The 19403-nt window shown below is 38.2% G+C and overlaps 1 protein-coding gene across 4 annotated transcripts in view; it reads right to left on the reverse strand.

The window, feature by feature from the left end:
• The window catches only part of STAC (SH3 and cysteine rich domain), a 72319-nt gene that overhangs the window by 50377 nt on the left and 2539 nt on the right, over nt 1–19403 (reverse strand). Inside the window, exon 1 of one of the 4 annotated variants that reach the window (XM_038128772.1) lies at nt 16710–17787. The exons of the other annotated variants lie outside the window; for them this stretch is intronic. Within the exon in view, the coding sequence (XP_037984700.1) occupies nt 16710–16772 (63 nt within the window). The 5' untranslated portion in view covers nt 16773–17787. Of the gene's footprint in view, nt 1–16709; nt 17788–19403 lie in introns of those variants that run through there. 4 annotated transcript variants of the gene reach the window in all.

Below are 19403 nucleotides of genomic sequence, written 5' to 3' on the forward strand. Positions count from 1 at the left end.
GATTCTCTTTCAGCTGAAGCCTAAGCCATGGACTGATTGAGCCTAAAACTCACTGTAAACTCATCAGAATGTGAGATCTTCCCTCTTCCTCTTGGATGTTAAGTTACCAGCTCTCGAAATCACTGAGATTAGTCAATTCTGAGATTACTTCATCTCCCCAGTGACAGCCAGGAACTCAGCAATAATTCACCTCCCTGCCCCTGAAACATTTCTCACTGAAGTCGGACCTAATTAGTGTAGCAAAACACAGAGAATTACAACACCACAAGGTGACTGAAATGGCATCCATTATTGATTTGCCATCCATTTCTACAGTGCCACATGAAGCTAATTAAATTTCAAAACGCTGCTCCTGCCAGAGAAGGAAACCTAAGCTGTGCAATACAATATTTGTTTTATCGTGGAACAACAGTCCTGCTAGTTTGGATAATGTATGCAGTATGTTTTAAGAAGCTTTGCATTTACTATCCTTATCCCATTTTCCTGTGCACAACCATTTACCAGTCGAGGGATCTACCAACAGCTTTCCCCCCTCCGCCAAGCAGAAAAGCCAAGTTTTCAAAAAAAGAATAGTCCAGCATTCAGGCTATACCTGCCCAAACTTATGGATAAACACTAAAGGGCATGCAACTGTGTGTGTTCTGTGCATTTCCTCCCAGAATGTTCAGAGGACACATGCCCAAGAATTAGTTGAGCAAGTCACCTTCACATATTTGGGAGGCACCTCTGCAACTCTGCAAGCTGATAGCCCTTTCTGAAACTCACTGAGAACCATCCTGGGTTCATGTGGTTTAATAATTCCCAGACAAGATGGACATCCCTTTCATCAGCCAAAATACAGATTTCATGTCCATTTGCATTCAGATGGGAAGACAGCTGCATATTTGGCTTCCATTGCATACTTAAAACACTAGTGGAAGTCTGGGACTATTACATCCCAAATAGGTTATATGTGTGGAGAAGTGACTTGGCAAAAATGAAAAACATTGGCAAAATTTAGCATTTTTGCACAGCTAATTACACACTTCTACTGTTAAAAATACCTCTCAGATCAGCAGGTTTTATGTCCTTCATGCATAGGAGAGAATATACAGGGCCACAGAGGATTGGCATCAGGTTTTAAGATCAGATCCAACTTTCCTTTCTCATATTAGGCTCATGGGAGAATTTGAAATAGGGCAATGGTATGTGATTGTTTACTTAGGAAAAATTGGCCCAAGCAAGGGCAAGGGCTGGTTGTTATACATATTGTATAAACTATAAAACCATAAAAGCTTAAGTAATTATTAGACTGCACTTGAGTAAGCATCACTTCCCCGACTTAAATATCACTATCTCCTCATTTTGAAATTTGCTGTGGATTATCCCCATTCTTTTATTGCCAGATTTCAAATGTAAGTAAATACAGGTATTTAATGTATGTCTGATTTTGGTCCGCTGTAAACTGAGTTAAAGCACTTGTGATGCCACAGCTGCTGTAACATACCCCTGAGGTGGGAATCAAATCTTTCAATAGAGAGGAAGGTGTGCAAATTTTATTATTTACACTTTATTTCTGCAGAGTGAATGAGTCCAAAGTTAAACCTTATGAAGAAACATTACAAAACTTTGTGAAAAAATCCTGAAGCTAGGGTTGTTCTACACTCAATACTTCAACTCTTCAGTGAAAAATCATGTATTGAGACTGAAACAACCCCTAAAACAAGCATAAGAAGGCTTTAAGAAGCATATTTAAAATATATCTTCTAAGACTTTCACATTTTCTCCATTGTGAGCAAGGCTACAATTTAGCTTTCATTTAAATAAAAATAACATTCCCAAAAGCACAGGAGGTTTTCTAGACTCATGGTAGCATCATGAGACTTCACAATGTTGACACTTCAGAAACATGAGCCCTTGGTATTAAAGCCAGGATGTTTCTGTGGTTTGAAATTAGAGTAAGGGAAAAAAATCTTTGTTTCTAGTTAAAAGCTTTTTATCAGTCACACAGATTCACAGTGACTGCACATACTAACCCCACAGGCAAGGTAGAGATAAGTGCAATAGCTCAACCTCAGAGCTTGATTAACCTTTTTTTTTCTGTATCTTGCAGCACAATCTCAATTTTCCTCCAAGTCACTGAATGTTCAAGCTTCAAGGGATCAGGAAGCTCTGTTATCAGCACTCCTCCATTCCTAATTCCCCTATACTACAACTCTTCAGCTGCTGTAAGTAGAAAATAGAAGACAGTAAAAGAACAGCTATTCAAATTCATTGCTAGTGTTAGCTACGTGCCACTGCTTTTGCTGTGAATGGGAATTGCACCTGCCCTCACCAGGACTTTATTTGATGTAATTGTTGGAAGCACCCAACGCTTTTCTAAAATTTCCATTTAAGAAGCTCCCACAAAAATCAGAAAGATGTGATTTGAGCTGTTTCATAGTCCCTAGCTTTGCAATTACAAAGATATGCATCCACCCTGCAGAGTACTCTATTCAGGCTCCTAAGTGCTCCCTGATATCCGGGAACAATTTCCCCCTTGATTCTCCAGTTTGCCTACATTAGCAGCAAGCTCAGTAGAAGCGGATGGGAACGATGAAGCCGGGGCTGCTGAGCAGCCAGCGTGCACACATCAGGTGATTCCCCAGCAGACTTGGTCTTGTTGCCCTCTCAGTCACTGCAGCCATCCCTGCCAGCAGCAGAGGTTCCTGTGGGGGCTATGGGGAGATAGTTTGAACATTTCCACTCTTAATTATTTTCCAGAAGAAATGAATAAATGAGTCCCACTTATCAACCCTAACTCACTGACTCACCATATAACCAAGCCCTTATTTTCAGACATCAGCTGTTTCTTATATTACTACTGGACTAGCAATAAACAAAATAAATATTGCTTGCTGTTCTCTATCCCTTTCTTTACACTGGTGTAACAGTATCATTAGATCCACTACAAGTAATTCAGGGTATTAACAGAGCTGGAATGAGCCATCAAGCCAGTTTGAATCCTGCAAACCTTAAAAAATGTAGCTATTTTGTTTAGTATGCAGACTAAAAATGCTCTGTCAACAGATTTCACTCGGCTGTGAGATAAACATCCACCTTCTGTAAGGAGCCATTTTTTCTTCTTTGCAGTTTCTTAGAGCAAATTTCCAAATTATTTGACTCTCACATTGTTATAAAAGAAGGACTTCAACACACATGGCTCAGATGCTGTTGTGTAGATTTGCTAGAGACAATGTCAGGTACAGGGGCTATAACCAAAGGGACTCAGACCAAAAGCATTTCAAATAAGGGAGAGAACAAAGCCTTGATGAATGGCATCTCCTCTACTGAGTACAGTCCATTTTCTGGGTCAAGGAACATTCAATTTGTATTAGCAACTCTCAGAACATACTTCAGTTGTTTACTTGCATTGTTGAAGGACTGGATGTTACCAGGGTGTAAGCTACCCTGGCGGCATTTCTGGGCTCCAGCTAGCTGCGCTGATCTAGAGCCAGCAGGGAGCCAGCTCAAATAGGAGTGCTTACTTTTTGTGAGCATGAAGGCTAATGATTTTCTTCTTAAAACTGAGAGATACAAAAGCAAGTGATTTTTGAGGACAGACAAGAACGGGTTTTTTACAGATTTTGAGCTGAAAATGCTCTGCCTTGACATTTTAATGAGCAAAAATAGGATTATAACATGCCTAAAGGCAGTATGCAATTTCATAAACAATATGTGTGTTTGCCTGCTGATGAGAGGAGTACCATGTCTTATAACATTAACAAGATAAAAGGATCTTTCTAATACTTAAGGGGTTGTATTGTTTATTGGCAAAGCACCCATGATAAAACTTGTAAGCAAAGCCGATTTCTGCCATCTTCTTCTAAATAACAAATAGTCAAAATACTCTGCTAGTACAATTAGCTAAACTGACTTCAATTGTAGATGATTTATACAGTCTGAGAATCTGGCCCTATCATGCAGATGTGTTTGCTCTAGCCGGCTCTCTTGGAAGCTGTATCTCACTACAAAGAGAGAGTGTTCATTATTGCAGAATCTGCTACATGTTATATTTGTGTATTTTCCCAAACAGATTGCATAGCTGTCATTAGAACAAGTACATTTCTTAGTATTGTCAAGAGTAAGTAAGTCAAACTTTCTGCTTGAATATTGTACTAAAATAGTCAAAGGGGAGACATTTTCCATAATACCTACCAATAATATTATTAGTGATTCATTGGTACCTTCAACTACTCTGTTAGGCTCTCGTAGCTCTGATCATCGTCCTCAGATTCTCCTCCCTGCCCTATATTATTTTTTAAATTCACTCACGGATTCTCAGACCTATTTAGAATACAAAACTTTCTAGGCAGGGCTCTTTCTGTGATTTTGTTTCACACATAGAGTCCTAAACTACAATGAAATGCTCTGATTTATATGACAGAGCGTAGCAGCAAAAATCCTTGGAAGAGCCTCAGGGTTTGAAAGCATGAAATCTGAAGGGATGCCCAGGTGTCACTACCTTCACAAATGTCTGTGTGAATCCCACGTCCTCAGCCCTCTCCTGATGTACTGCATCCTTGCCAGCTGTGCATTTGCATCTCTAGTTAGCAGACCTCTGAATTATCAAGAGGTCAGCCTGCACATGTAGCCAAACAGGCAGTTTGCTTAGCAGAGCTGTTCATTCTCTACGACTCTGGTTTGGTTCAGACCAAGCTAAAAATTCACCTGGTTCTCAACAATTGCTCCTGCCCTTGGTTTGAACTTATTCTACATTTCAATGTATATCATCTTCTAACTCTTCCAGGAACCAGTACTGGCAAATATGTGAAGGAAACATGTAATAAAGTACATGAAGTTTTAAGGCATGAAAAAGTCTCCTATGTGATGTGAATTCCCTTATATATCTTCAAAATTCAGAGTCACATATGACAGAATAAAGTAATGCAGTCCAGTGAGTAATAGATTTGAGGAAACACAATTTATTAAGTGTATCAATTGACATCAAATCTCAGGGAAATCCTTTTCTCTCTCTATTATGTTCAGAACTGTCTACTTAGTCCTAAGGCATGAAAAGGGTAGACACTCTATTAGATTTTCTGTAATTGTGACTTACCCTGAGCTCACATTACCTTTCCTGCTAAATTATATTTTCATTGTAACTTCAACAGACTCACAGTTATTTAAAAAGTTTAAAATAGTTTATAAAAAGGAGAAAACATATGAAAAATAAATACATGTATGAATGAAAATGAAGAAAAATGCAAGGCTTTTTTAAAATCAAAAACTGAGTAAAATCCATACCCAAACTCTCAAATTCTATATCTAACAAAATTTTTGCTTTTGTGTTTTTGAACAGCTCTAATTTGATGTATTCCTTTGAGTTCTTTTAATTAAGCTGTATTAGAAAGAGGAATCTAGAAAGAAAAGAGTGCATATTACATTATCTTAATGAGGCCTAGCATCTATCAGTATTTCTTCAAACTTCCTAACAGGTTTTATTCAAGTTTATTTTTGGTGGGGAAGATGCTTGTAATAACCCTCAACCAGGGTTTGCATTCAGCCTGCTTCTAGCGGAGAATCTTTCTCAAATTTGCAGTATTTCAAGATAACAAGTCACAGTATCGTTCAGAGAATCTGTAATGTAGCTTTCTGAAGTTTGTAATCCAATTGACAAAAATCAGATTAACAGTCCCAAAAAAAGGAGTTCACCATGTTGAGCTCACTGATCATCAGTTCTCCCTTCTTTGTCAACATGTGCATAAAACAAAACACTTTGCAAATCAAACTAAAGAACACTTCAGTCATTATCAAATATCAGGGTTGCAAAATATTTTGTCTCTTTGATCTCCCCTGCTGCCTCACCTAACAAAAGACAGGCTGCTTCTCTCAGGAGGAAAGACTAAAAATCCTGTAGCTATATCCAGGATTCTATTCACCCTGCTGCTAAATAACTGTTTCCACATGGGTGGCACCAGCTGCAGGACATCCTTTATAATACAGGTTATGAAAAGTGTCTGGTGCAGACCTTTATGTAGCTCCCTTTCATAGTCTGACAATAGAACTGTCTCAAATTTTTCCTCCTGAAACCAAAATAAAATCTCATGAAGAAAGCAAGAGATGGTTAGGAATAGTCCTTCCATTAAAAAAAAAATTAAAAAATCAGCCTGTACTTTCGATTTCAAGAAAGGAAGGTGTTTACAACATCTTGTTTTGTACTTTGGGGTCCACCTCAGGCACCTGGTTGCTAAGCAGCTAGTCATCTCCATACTTTGTCTCTATCAGGATGTTGTTATCTCTTGCCTCTGGATGTAAAAGGCATTTGGACTGTTATCTCTGAGGTCCCTTCTGGGAATCCCGTATTTTGCATCTCTTTTTGGATAGCTCTTTTTCATTTCAGCTTCTAAATGGAACACTGATTCCCCTTTGGTAACTCCTAATTCAGTCATTTATTAATCTTTGCTGTGGTGGATGTGGCACAATGAAATTTGGAGATTAAAAGGCTGGGTTTCAGAGTGATGTAAATCCAGGCAGCTCTGCTGAGGTGAAAGAAGCTACACTGGTAACTACCTGCTGAGAGTCTTCCAGATAATAATAGGACCTGAGTTTTGTTTCTTTTCCTTCTCATGAATAATCTGGAGCAAATGTGATTGTGAATGTAAGATTAATCATCCCTGACTATATCTCATGTCTATATTTCTATGAAATGTGCATTTCCCCGGTTGATCTTCTGCCTCAGTATGACACCCTTGGACCTCAAAAAAAAAAAAAAGCCCAAAACACAATAGTGTTCTGTCAAAAAATGCTGGGCTACCTACAGCAATAGTTTTCACTAATATGTTTTCTAGATTTTATTTTCTTTTTTCCTTTTATTTTTGTTAACAGAGCTGTTTTATAATACTTTAAATAGTAGTTTATATCTTGAAGCAAATATGGAAATACATCTCGCAGAAAGGCTGATACTAACTGAGGGCAAATTAACATGACCACCACAACCCACATACTGAATTACCACATTTGTGTCATCTTAAAACAAAAAAAGAAGTCTGAGACCTGCTGGGAGTTGTTATAGTTAATACTCTGTCAGTGTTTCCACTCTTACTTCTGGGGCTCAAAACTTACACTGTTAAAATTGCTTTGCAATGAAAACATGCAAGTGCTCAGCTCTACAACAAAGTAATTGTCACTGAGCCAAATCCTCAAGGTCTTTGCTTACTGCTAACTCCCACTGACTTCAGTGAGCATGTATCCTGAGTAAAGGCTCTGGGTTTGGAAGGGTTATTGGAGGTTTTTTCTGTTATTTGTATGTTTTGAAATAAAACTTTTTAAAATGTTTTATACTGTCCATTAAAACTAAAGGATTTCTGCATGCAGCATGAAAAAACACATGGCCACATTTGAAATTTTGTTACTTGGCTGACTTTACCTGACTTTTCAATTCCCTCCTCTTTTTCTTAAACTACTCTCTTCTAAACTGTGCTGCTCCACAACCAATTATAGATAGATCCGGGTGACATTATGCTTCTGATTCTCTTGTCCTTCCTGGATAATCGTATCAATTCATACCTTTGTGTGAATATATTCTGTCCAATTCTTGCCTAGCTACTCTGCTTTAACTTTGAGATGATATTATTTTGGTTATCAGTCAAAGAAAGAGTTTGGCTGCTGTATGGCCTATCGGCTTAAAAGAAGCCCACAGGCCAATATTTTGTCAACCATGATCCCACAGGTTTCTTCACTTCTTTCTTTGCTGCCTGTTCACAAACAGGGATTCAGATCCAAATTTTACAACTTGTTTTCATGCTTCCATTCCAAACACACCTCCATGAGAGATGGCATAGGAACTTATAGAATATTAGCAGTGTTTGTTGGTTCCCTTCCAATTTTTCTTTTTCAGGATTCCCTTCCTCTTCTTGTGCATAGTTTTGCAATCTGGTACCAAATTTGCTGCCTTCTAGGTTCCTGTTGCCCCTCCCGAAGACTAACAATGTCTCATCATATGAACACTGCTTCTTGCCAGTCAGGGCAGACACCACAAATCTGACAGTGTCCATAGGGTCCTGGTGCACACTGCTGCCCTGAAACCACTCTGCCATGAAGTCCTGGATCTGGGGGCAGAGCTGATAGCACACAAGGAGCAAAGCTAGTTAATCCTCTGCACTTCTCCATGCTTTACCTGGGCAACCACAGTGTTTCCTTCATCTTGTATTTTCAGTTCTTAAGTCCTATAGCAGCTACTATATACATAACAAATGCTGTGTCAACTAAAATTTTTTCTACCTTGATAACATTTTTCTTGTCATTTGTTCTGCATCCAGTTATCTTACTGTCCACCATGACACAAATATGTTTATTTTCAGATCCAATCCAGATCTGGTACATTTTCCATTAAAGCTCTTCTTGAAGTGCAACTTACAGTATGCATTTATTCCTTTAAACAAATCTACTCTAGTAGCTCTCTAATTTTCAAAAAGCATTTCCAAAAATTTTTGGGAAAATTATGCTTGTAGTACCAGCTTCCAGTGTTTCTGATACTGCTACAGAAAGTTTCCATGTGACTCTGTCTTTTGTCTTTTTGTTATGACTTTTTAGTCATGCCAAGCAAAAACTGCATTCAATGTCCTACATAAAGAATAGGCCAATTCTCCACATGGAAAATCTGTTTAACTCGGGGATGATATTGTCATGCAGATGACACACAGTTACTTGGAGCTTCATGGAGACATCTGAAGGCCCAAACACTGCTTCAAGAAGTTGACAATGTAAACATGTATATTTGGAGATGTTGATTAGCAGGAGTTGTTAAGTATGAGATTTATGATCTATCTTTGACTCCTTTTGCCTCAGGCTAATCCATTTCTTTTATATTTTTTCCTAAAACTCCAAGCTGCTGAACATATCTTCAGCCAGCTACTGTTTCAAGATTAACCCTGCAAAACAAAACCATTTTATTTTTATTCACCAGCTGCACAATTCTCCTTCTCAAATTACCTCTATCAAAATTTCAAGATTATAATGACTGAACTGTAAAAATGTGGTTTCATACTGAGATAGCTGGTTTTGTGTAAAAAGATGGTTACATACAGGATACCACATGTAAAAAAGTAGAGACTATAAGACTGTAACTCTTTCCAAAGAACAACCTTTTTTTTCTGACTATTAAGACTTTTTTTTAAGTTCCTCAAAACTCTCCAAATTTAAAGCATTGCTAATGAAATCATGCACACAAACATCTAATAATTGTAATATTGGTTTTGAAAAACTTGTAATACTGTCACGATGTTGTGTTCACCTATTAAAAAAGCTTCAGAATTTTGGTGTTGCAAGAGAAAAGAGCTGTTGTCATTGACATAAGTTACCAATTATTTAATTTAATAAGAGCTACTGCTTTGATAGGAGAGACAGGGATCTTGAACCAGTAAAACTGCAGTGCCTTGTCTGACAAAAATATCTGTGACTTCAAGAGGAACAGCATATTGCATGGCACTGCATGAGGGATTCAGGCAGGCAGGAAAGCAGGGACATAGAAGGAAGAAGAAAGGAAAGTCGAGTTAATAGAAAGAGTTTTAAAGAATGTGAATATGAATCCTATGAAAGTGGGGGGTTTTTCCATGAAGAACTTCCCTTTGTCTCATCTATTCTACTGTTAGACTAGGAGCAATTCTTGAATTCCTGATAGCTGAGTAACACTGACTTATAAGGCATGTGAAATATTACAGCAGAAATACAGTTACTGTCTACTGCTGAACTAAAGAGCAAGCGCAGTGCTAAATTCTGAGATTTATATCAATTTTCTCCCATCAGTTGCTGGGAGCAGCAGAGGCTATATGTAGGACTGTACTGGAGAGATATTAACTCATGGAAAGGAAATTTTTTTTTCCCGAGAATTCAGCAACTGGTAGTAAAGATAAAATGACATTACTTCTATTGCTACTTTGGGAATATTGTATTTATTACAGTGTGTTCCCTACAATGCCAGAAAAAAAAAAAACAAAACAGGCTAGCTTTCTCATCCTGTTTAAAAAAGAACTGGTGCTTTTTTGACTGGACTGAGTGGCTACTTCTTACAGCCAGCACTAGTCAAAGGTGCATTCTCCTCTGAGGAAAATCACTCTATTCAGATTTTTCATTTAAGGGTTGACTGTCTTTTTTTGACCATTACAAAATGTTTTTAATTTTTCTACATCCTAGTAGGATTCAGGTAGGTCTATTACAGCTGTTGGCATTCATGTTAGCTTTGATAATATCTAAGGAAGATGTCCAGAGCATTTTTCTTGGATGCCAGGCAGGTACTGCTAAAAAAAGCCATTGCTGTTGAAGGGCAGCATTGCAGCCTGAAGAAGTCTGTGGGAACCTAAGCTTCTGGGGAAGGCAGGAGCTCAAAAGATTTTCAGCAGCAGTGCACTTGAAAAGGGCTGTTTTGAGTAGCACTGGTCCTCAGTTACCTACTCCAAAAGGAGAAGACAAGATGGGGAAACTAGGAAGAGGGCTTTATTTCTTCTCCATAAGGAATATTTTGTATTAGCTCATTGTTCAGGTTTTAAATGTGAGTATCTTTTCTGGCATAGACATATAAAGACACGATGAGGTTACATCAAGGGATAAAGAGGTATCCACACAAGAGGAACAGGACATGTAAAACCGGAAAATGTGAGAAAATTAAATGCAGCTGAAGGCATTCCTCTGTGAATAATGCAAGTACAGTTTGAATATAGATGAAAGGGAAAGTACAAACTGTGGGGTTTGCTTTTTTCCAAGCGTATTTATGGCCTGAGCATCAGCATCCACAGAGAGTTTATGAAAGGTCCTTTTCCCTAACAGAAGAACCACCATCCATTTTCTGAACAGAAATATCTAAACTTGGCTAAGCCTGGAAACATGGAAGCTTTTCCTGTAAAGTCTCATTGTATCAGAGAGCCTGCTCATGGTTTAAAGCAGTAGTGTGAGAATAGGAACAGAGAAGGAAGAAAGAATCATTGAAAGGCAGAGTGTGAGTGGGCGAGGTAGCACAAAAGTCAACTGTTTCCCTGGGTCTTCAATGGTCAGGAGGATGAAATCCATTTGCCATTATAACCAGCTACAGGGGGTAGATCTAACTGCTGTGAACCTGCCAAAGACTCCTGTGCGCCCATACTTCGTGAAACTGGTACATGATTCATCCTGCGGCTACAGCTTAACAGCAGCACTTCACATTCTGCAGCCTGGATAGGTTCACACTTTTCTCTCTTTTTCTCATAGGTGCGTAACTTTCCATTATAGGACTGTCTGCAAACAGCAGTTTCGCTTAGCAAAAATTTTCAAAGTTTGAATGATTTTGTTCCATGTTGGCACAAAAAAAAACCAACTGCAGTTTTCAGAATGTCTTTGAGAGACCTGTGGGCAGGAGATGGGAAAGTCAGACAGACTAGCCATGCAGGGGAACAGACAGCTGACCAGTCTTTGTAGGCAAGGTTCGAGACCTCACTCTGACAGAATCTCAGTGGTGTTCACCTTACTTAAATTTGAGCTTGTAACTCAGCTGTAGCTGCCTACTCTGGTCAATGGAAAAAAGATTTCTGCTCAGAGGGGCTAATTTAGATCACACAAAGCAGGCTCTTCCTCTAAGTCACCTTTGATAAAACAGTTTTAGTCTGTGTTCCATTTATAACAGAGGAGGACTGAACTACTAACTTACCTGCCTATTGCTGGTCTCTAATTACAGGTGAGACTGTAGAATTTAACCTGGGAAGCATTTTTTTTCCTCCTCTTTTGTCTGGATATTTCACTTGCAATCAGGGAAAGCACCTTAGCAAAAGTTTACACAATTAATAAACTGAATAAATCCTCAGGACTAGATGTTTTGACATTGAAAAATAAGCAGTAAGTGCTTTTTTTCTTTTTTTTTTAAAGCACTCTGGAAGCATGCATTTCACTGGAATGCTCGTTATCGGAAATATTTGGCAAATCATTACAAGTCACCTTATGTTTATTTGTAAATTATTCCTTAATTAGATAATTTAAATTAAAAGATGTTGTGTGAACATAAGTGAGAAATTAGCTAATACCACTTGTAAATAATATAAATAAGTACACTAAGAGATACAACAAAAATTGTATATGCCAGGTCCTTGAGTTGACTAATACTAGCTGATAAGAGTAAGTGCATTTTAAAAATGCATTTGAGCCAGAACCTCTTTAACAACTGGATTCTCAATTTAACTGCACAGCAGTCAGGGACACTGACAAGCTTACCATGCTGAATGTTTTGTTTACTTGTGAGCACAGAAATGCCCAGTCGAGAGCTGCTTCTCACTGTAGGCACAAAGGCAAGAGAGGCTGGGTCAGGGCTTTTGGACTCTCATTTCCACTGCAAGACATTTTGATTTTGGGAACCACAGAATTTAAACTGGCAGGGAAAACACTGGCAAATCAATAACAAATAGTACACCTATGTAAGTGACAGTTTAGAAGGTGACTTGTTTGCATTGTGCCAGAAATCTGACCCTTCCCTTGGTTGACAAAAGCTGATGTCTCCCTTCACCACCAATGAGCAATTTTGGCAGGAAAAAAAAAAAAGAAAAAAAAAGAAGAAGAATTTGAATACTGAGGTAGTGGGCATTTGTCTGTAAGACCACATTTAACAGTATTTGCTATAACAGTCTGTCAGGTTGACTTTGCCCTCTCACCTGTATCTGTGCCTCCAAAGCATACATTTCTTTGTCTTACTCTGATAAGTGAAAAAAAAATTCTAAATGCAGATTTTAATAGCTCTGTGAATACCAGTTTATAGGAATTTTTCTCCTTAGTTAAGCCTAATCATCAGTTACTGTAGGTCAGCTTCATTTTCCTTTTCTGTTCAGAATACTAGACTGCTAAATGATCTTTATTAATAAAGCAGTGCATGTGTGGCATTTTAATAAAGCTTTTAAATGGCACTCAGAGATGGAGCATATTATGTCTGCAAAAAAGAAAAGCATTCAATTGTTGCTGTTACTTGCCTAAAGGACTGCAATTCCATATTGAACTTGCAGCCTCCTGTGGCTGGGAAACACCTCTGTCTCACAATTATTCATGCTATGGTATTTTTAACACCACTGCAGCCCCTAACAGTAACACTTTCATTTGACAGTACTTAGCAAACTACTTTCATCACTTAAAAACAGGTCAGCTAAGAAATGTTGACCTGTCAGGGAGAAAAATTCCATGAGCCTCTAGTAATGTGAGACTACAGACGTGAAACTCATTTTATTTTAATAAATAAGAAGATGGGCAGCCATTTGTCACATATAACTGCTGATGTCAGAGACACAAGAAATCTGTTTTTTAGACATCCATTGTAAATATATTTTACAGGGTTCCTGAGTTAAATTCCCTGACAAGGAGCATTTACTCTCTCAATTGGTCTACTGAATCACAAGGAGTTTCCTCCAACAGAGGCATATGTCAAAGGAAAACTAATTCAAATTATTTCAGTCACTCACACATAGATTTCTCATTTTCACAGCTGGTCCTCTTTGCTAATGAACATGCAACATTTGCTTATGCTTCAGCACTTTCCTGGGAAGTGCTTGTTTAACACTGAATGACTGCTTGCCTGTGCAACTGGAAGTTGTGCAGGACTGAGTGCTGCACTAAGAATATTCAACTCACGCTCACATCTGAAAGCCTAGTCCTCTGCCTGACAAACATGAGTATAAATTTATCAAATATGCAATCTTATACCCATCAGGAGTATGCAGCAATGGCTCCTAGGCAGTAGGAGAAATCCTCGTCACACAAAGAATTACAGTTTTCTATCAAGTGGTTACGACTTACTTGCATTTAAATTAAATAAAGTACACAGGAAAAATGAACCTCTAAGCCATGTTTTGGATTTCAAAAATCCAAAACTAATGTGCTCCATTACCCTGAAGAAATTTCGGGCCTTCAGCACTCTCAGACACTTGGAGGCGCATTTTAGACCGCATCACTCTTTGGAGTGTGACACAGAAGGACCTGAACTTTTAACTGTAGGAATGTCTCAGCAGTGGACTGGAAAGCAGCAGAACTGTCTTGAATGTGCCCGGATGCGTAAGAAACATATAATTTCTCCAAAGCTGTTACTACTAATAGTAATGATATGAAATGAAGATAAGTAAGACTCCGTGAATGTGTGCTCTTGGAAAACTGCATGAAAATAGTTACCTCAAAAAGGAAATTTGGAGTAAGAAAAGAGTCTACAAAGAAGGTGGAGAAGGAAACATGAGAAAGAAAAAAAGTAAAACAAACACTGTAGAAATAAAAATGGACCTTCAAGCACAGTTCCTTAGGTCAAAGGACATTAACTGTAAACTAAAGCTGAGTGAGTCCTTTGAAAATGTATTTTAGGAGATGTCAATGGACAGATTGGGAAAGAAAAAGAAGAAAAAGGCTGTGGTACAGTAAGGACAGGATAAAAGGCTGGTTTGGACTTTCAGCAAGCACTTCAGCTTACCTTCTTCCCAGAACCATAATCCTGGGGAAAAACAACTGGAACAATATAAAAGAAATTATAGAATTTAAGGCACGACATTAAAAAAAGTTTAATATGTCTGTTGAGGTGAAAGGGAGAAAAGAAACTAGTTAAGCTGTGTTATACAATTTTACTTTGAAAGTATAGAAACAAGTTTCCTTAACAAGCTTTATCAAGACAGAAATGATGTAAAGTGAAATGGAGGTCTCCATTGAGAGGCAGAAAATGTGATCCCAGCAAATACAGATTTGTAGATCAGACCTCAACAGAATTTGACAAAACCAAATCAAGATGAAACAATAAAAAAAGAGAAATCATCCTTGATCAGTGGTAATGAATAAGATGAACAATTTTCTAAACAACTTTCTAGAAAATGTGTTAGGTCAAAGGCAAACTGTGTCTATTTGGATTTCATTTAAATTATTGATATGCCGCTGAAAGGGAATTTATTGGCCAAGACAGTAAAGAAGGAAAGTTGTAAATAAATTTTATGGAAAGTTCAGTGGGAGATGGATAGTGTTGAAGGGAGAGGTTGAGGGTTGGTCATTGGTGAAGTTCTTCAAAGAACAGCACTGATATAGGGTCAATATTGCTCTCTCTACTTTTATTACTGGATTTTTTGCAAAGATTACGCAGGTCATAAGGCCATTTCCCTCTGGTACTGTTGAGGAATACATTTAGCATGGACAGCTCCATGTGTGCAGCTGCAGATTGAGCTCTGGGTAGCAGGACCCCAGGCAAGACTGTGAACTGATGACCCTTTGCATAACAAGGGATTCGGGGATCTGTGGCACAGCCTGGTGACCAGACACTCAGAGACATGGCAGGAGCCACACGGCAAGAGTTGAGGACTCCAGGCTTTCCCAGGCTTATCTGTAAAGGTGTAAACTCCCAGGGCTTCCTTAGTTTGGGATTCCTTCTTGGAGGCAACTGCCTCGAGCTGTTATTTTGTTATTGCACTGTGATTAAATTTTTTTAAGGATCGAAACATCTGAGAATGGGCTATGGAAGTGGGTAAGGAAACCTGGTGTGACTGTGTGAGTGCGGGATGTGAAGCTGGGAAGAGGCCTTGGTCCCAGCTTGGCTGGTCTGAGACGGACTGTGCCAGAGTGGCTCCTGGATGGTCAGAAGGGGAAGGTTCTTTAACATGAGATGGGAAGCATTGCCCTTGAGGGATGGAGTCAGGGAAATGTGATGAAGTTCAGCCCTGAAACGGCAAACTTCTGTGCCTGAGACCTGATTGAAACCACTGCAGATGAGGACAGACAAATGTATCCTGCCTAGATCCCCTGGAAATTCCAGAAAAACAGAATGGAGACCTCTGGTTCACCAAGGTGTGCCTAGGAGACACAAGGGTTAGAAGCAAGGTTTTTGGGAATTAATGATACTGTACAAGCTGTCATAGAGAATACCATGCACAAACTCAGTCACTCTTTTTCAAGAAAGATTATTCAATATTGAAATGGGGGCACAGCTCTGCTACCACAATGAGATGAAGAATGGAGAGTTTATTTTATGTCAGCCCAGATTGTTTAGTATAAAAAATTAAAGGTTGGTAAGAGATACGAAAGTCAATTATGTGACGGAAACCTGCACTAAGCATGGAACGGAGATATTTAAGCTAAAGCAATATTATTAAAATTACAATGACACACAAGCTGGCAAAAAATATGTGTATACTGGAATTAGAAGAGGACGAAGTGTACAGGACATCCCTTAGCCATTATTAGACCATACAGGTGTTGGCAGAGCTTTTTAAAAGTATTGGTAGAAGCTGAATTCAACAGAATTAGTTTATAAAGAAGAATACAGTGTAAGAGACTGAGACAGTGGACTAAACTCTCTTCCAGCTGTGTAAATAATTTGGTTTTTTTCAGTGAAAATTTGCACTATTTTAAAAATCCATTTTTTTTTTACCGCACCAGATTTCAGTCGAGTCATTTTTAGTTGTAGAAATGTAATAGATGTCTTCTCCACTTTGGCACCATTGAAAGTGTGAATAGAATGAACTGATCTCATTTCTATTTTGTCTTAGATATCTCAAAGTGCCTACAAACATATCTGACATATATATCAAAGAAAAAACAATACCAGAGAGTTTCAATCAGAATAAGAAAGGTCAAAATAAGTGAAAACATAAGAATGAATCTGCTGAGAAGACATTGATAGGTTAGAGTATTACTTTCCTGCTTTAATGAAATTTTCTTTTACATAATTTGTTGCAAAACACTTAAACTAATTTCTTTCCCTTAGTCTTACCTTCACAGCATGTACTCACCATTTGAAACAGAGGCATGGAAGTAACACTGAGAAGGAAAACTGTTCTTTCTTCCCCTTTCATGGGATGTTTTTAAGCTGTTTGGTATTCTTTTGAAGACTAGAGCACCAGTTTACATGCTGGATATTTATCACTGGTGTGGAGGGTGAAACACTAACTGCACACCATACTCCCTGCCCTTTTAAAATATTGATGAGTAACCATCTATGCAGCCTCATAAAGTATTAACTCTTTAAGTGGGGAAGATCTCTGCTTAACAGCATAGTACAAGTTCTATGTGATTTAAATGCCACACAACCCAAAGAGTTTCAAGCTGTTTTATGTTAGTTCAATATCCAATATTAACACCTGGTTTTGAACCTCAAGTAAGCAATATTGCTCTATTGATCCAGCAGGACAGGCATGTAAGTTCAGTCTTCGTGGTCGATTAATAAATGAAGTTCACATCTTGAACTTCAATGTTTAATCCTTTCATTGGCTTCCTACTCTTTTCAACTTCCATTTTATACTGCTTATCAGGTTAGCCCACGTTGGAACAACTGTTGCATCTCCTGAATTGCCATATATGAATTTGAAAATAATGGTCTGCATTTCCCTGAATATTGTCCACTAGGTAGTCAGTGTGTGAAAGTGTCAGACTGAGGCTGACTCATTTATTTTTTGAAATACATAGTCCAGATACCATATGTATTCGGAGATCTAATTTATCTTTTTTTCTTCAATTTTTTTAGCTGCTCAAATTACCAAGCTGACCTGAGTATGAGCAATTTCTTTGACCCATGAATTTGTGGGTCAGAGGAAAATTCTAGGAATCCTTCTCAAGATGTGTGATTACAGTGCAACACAATTATGGTTGTATTTTATCAATAAAGTAGACAGAAAACTGTGGCAAAAAATTTGGTCCTCAGAGAAATCCATCAATATTTTCAAATAAGTAACTTTTACATGACAGATTGTCTGCAATGGTAGGAACAGGACTCGATACCCTTTCTAAGGTATATGAGAAAGCCTGAAAGACTTTTAACATATTGACATGGAACTCTAATGGTTTGAAGATCAGCAGTGCTAATCTACCCTAGTGGCACTAGCTTAAACATTGTAGATGCTCAGGCATCCCTTTAAACTTAAAAATGCTAAAGGAATTTTCAAAGATAACCCTATTTCCTAGGAATACCCCAGCCATTGCTCACAGAAGAATGCTAACAACTTGTTTCATACCTAAAGAAATGAGCAGAAATGGGTTCTTTCCTCTTCATATACAAATGTCAGTAAGATAAAACAAGAATAAAGTTAACAGAATTATGTGTCAGATACACCAAAACACAAAGACATAACACCATGTGTAGGATTTCTTTCTTTGGATACATATTTATTCAAATGTTAGTTTTCTTTACGAAATTCCAAGGCACATCTAGATAAAAGACATCAGAAATATGATCTCTACTTCCACTAGATTTCTGCTTATATTGCTAAGTTAGTGGTTAAATAAATGTGCCCTGTGTCTTTAATTGCTACCACCCAGAAAAAAATTTCCTTCAGGATTCATTAACTAATGACTTCCTCCCTTGCTGAGTTGTAAATTTACAAAAGACTTTGGCAAACTAGTAATTTGCCCTCTTGGAAACCAGATGTAAATGTCCCAAACAGGTGGGAGCCATAACTACCACTACATGAATGTGAGAAAATTTAACAATTGCATGTATTTGTGGGGTACCCTCCTAAAGTCATTCTCCAGGTAAACTTTAAAGTATCCATTCAAGTCATACTGAGGTGTGAAGTAAATGTTTTCAAGAGCCAATAAATTAGTTTGACAAATTAATCATTACTTTTGCAAGATTCTTATCCAGTCAGGCTCTAGGCTACTACACGGTAGCAGTACATACAGTACCCCAGGATGGCTCTTTCAACAGCCAGGGTGTGCTCACCTGCAGCTATGGTCCTAATCCACAGGAAAAGGTGGTGGGAGGCTTTAGCATGCGTTTAAGAGTGAGTTGCTTTCCTGCAACAGAGCTGTGTGACTAACAAGAGAGTCATCATTCCAAACTTCAGCTATTGGGTAGCAGCCTGAAGTTCTGCCTCTCAAACTCAGCGCTAGTCAGAAGTTGCAGAACCTGCTCTCTGTCATCTTCTAAGCACAGCCTGGAGGGTGTGAGATAAAACTCATTTCTGGACTTTAATAAGAGCAGGGACTGTGTGCCACCAATGTCCATGACTACACTGGACTGGAAGGAAGCTTGCAACTATTAGTTCTATGTTATTTTTTCAAAATTGCTTTTCTGCTGAAGGGTTTTCAAAGGCATTTTGAAGGTTGCTATTGCCCATGTTGGTTCTGTTTGTATATTTGGAATCATAATAAGTGGAGTGTTTTGCCACAGAAAAAAATTGTCAAGTTTGAAATGTTTTGACACAGACAAAAGTTGTTGTTAGATACTAATTAGATACTGCACAAAGAGTTTTGCAGTAAATGCAGCAGACATGAACTTGTTAACATGGGCAGCAGAGAGTACCTGAAGAAAGCCTAGTTTCCTGTGAATGACAGGATAGCTCCCTCAGCATGGGACATCACAGGATAAAAGCACTGACCTATGCTTCTGTCAGACTCTAGTTTTTGAATACATCAATTATCCTAGAAAATAAAAAAAGTCCCCAAGCATAAACAATATCTTTATGAAATCACAGAATTTTTTCCACCCT

The sequence above is a fragment of the Motacilla alba genome, chromosome 2 (genome assembly GCF_015832195.1).
Source record: "Motacilla alba alba isolate MOTALB_02 chromosome 2, Motacilla_alba_V1.0_pri, whole genome shotgun sequence".
Taxonomy (NCBI): Eukaryota; Metazoa; Chordata; class Aves; order Passeriformes; family Motacillidae; genus Motacilla; species Motacilla alba.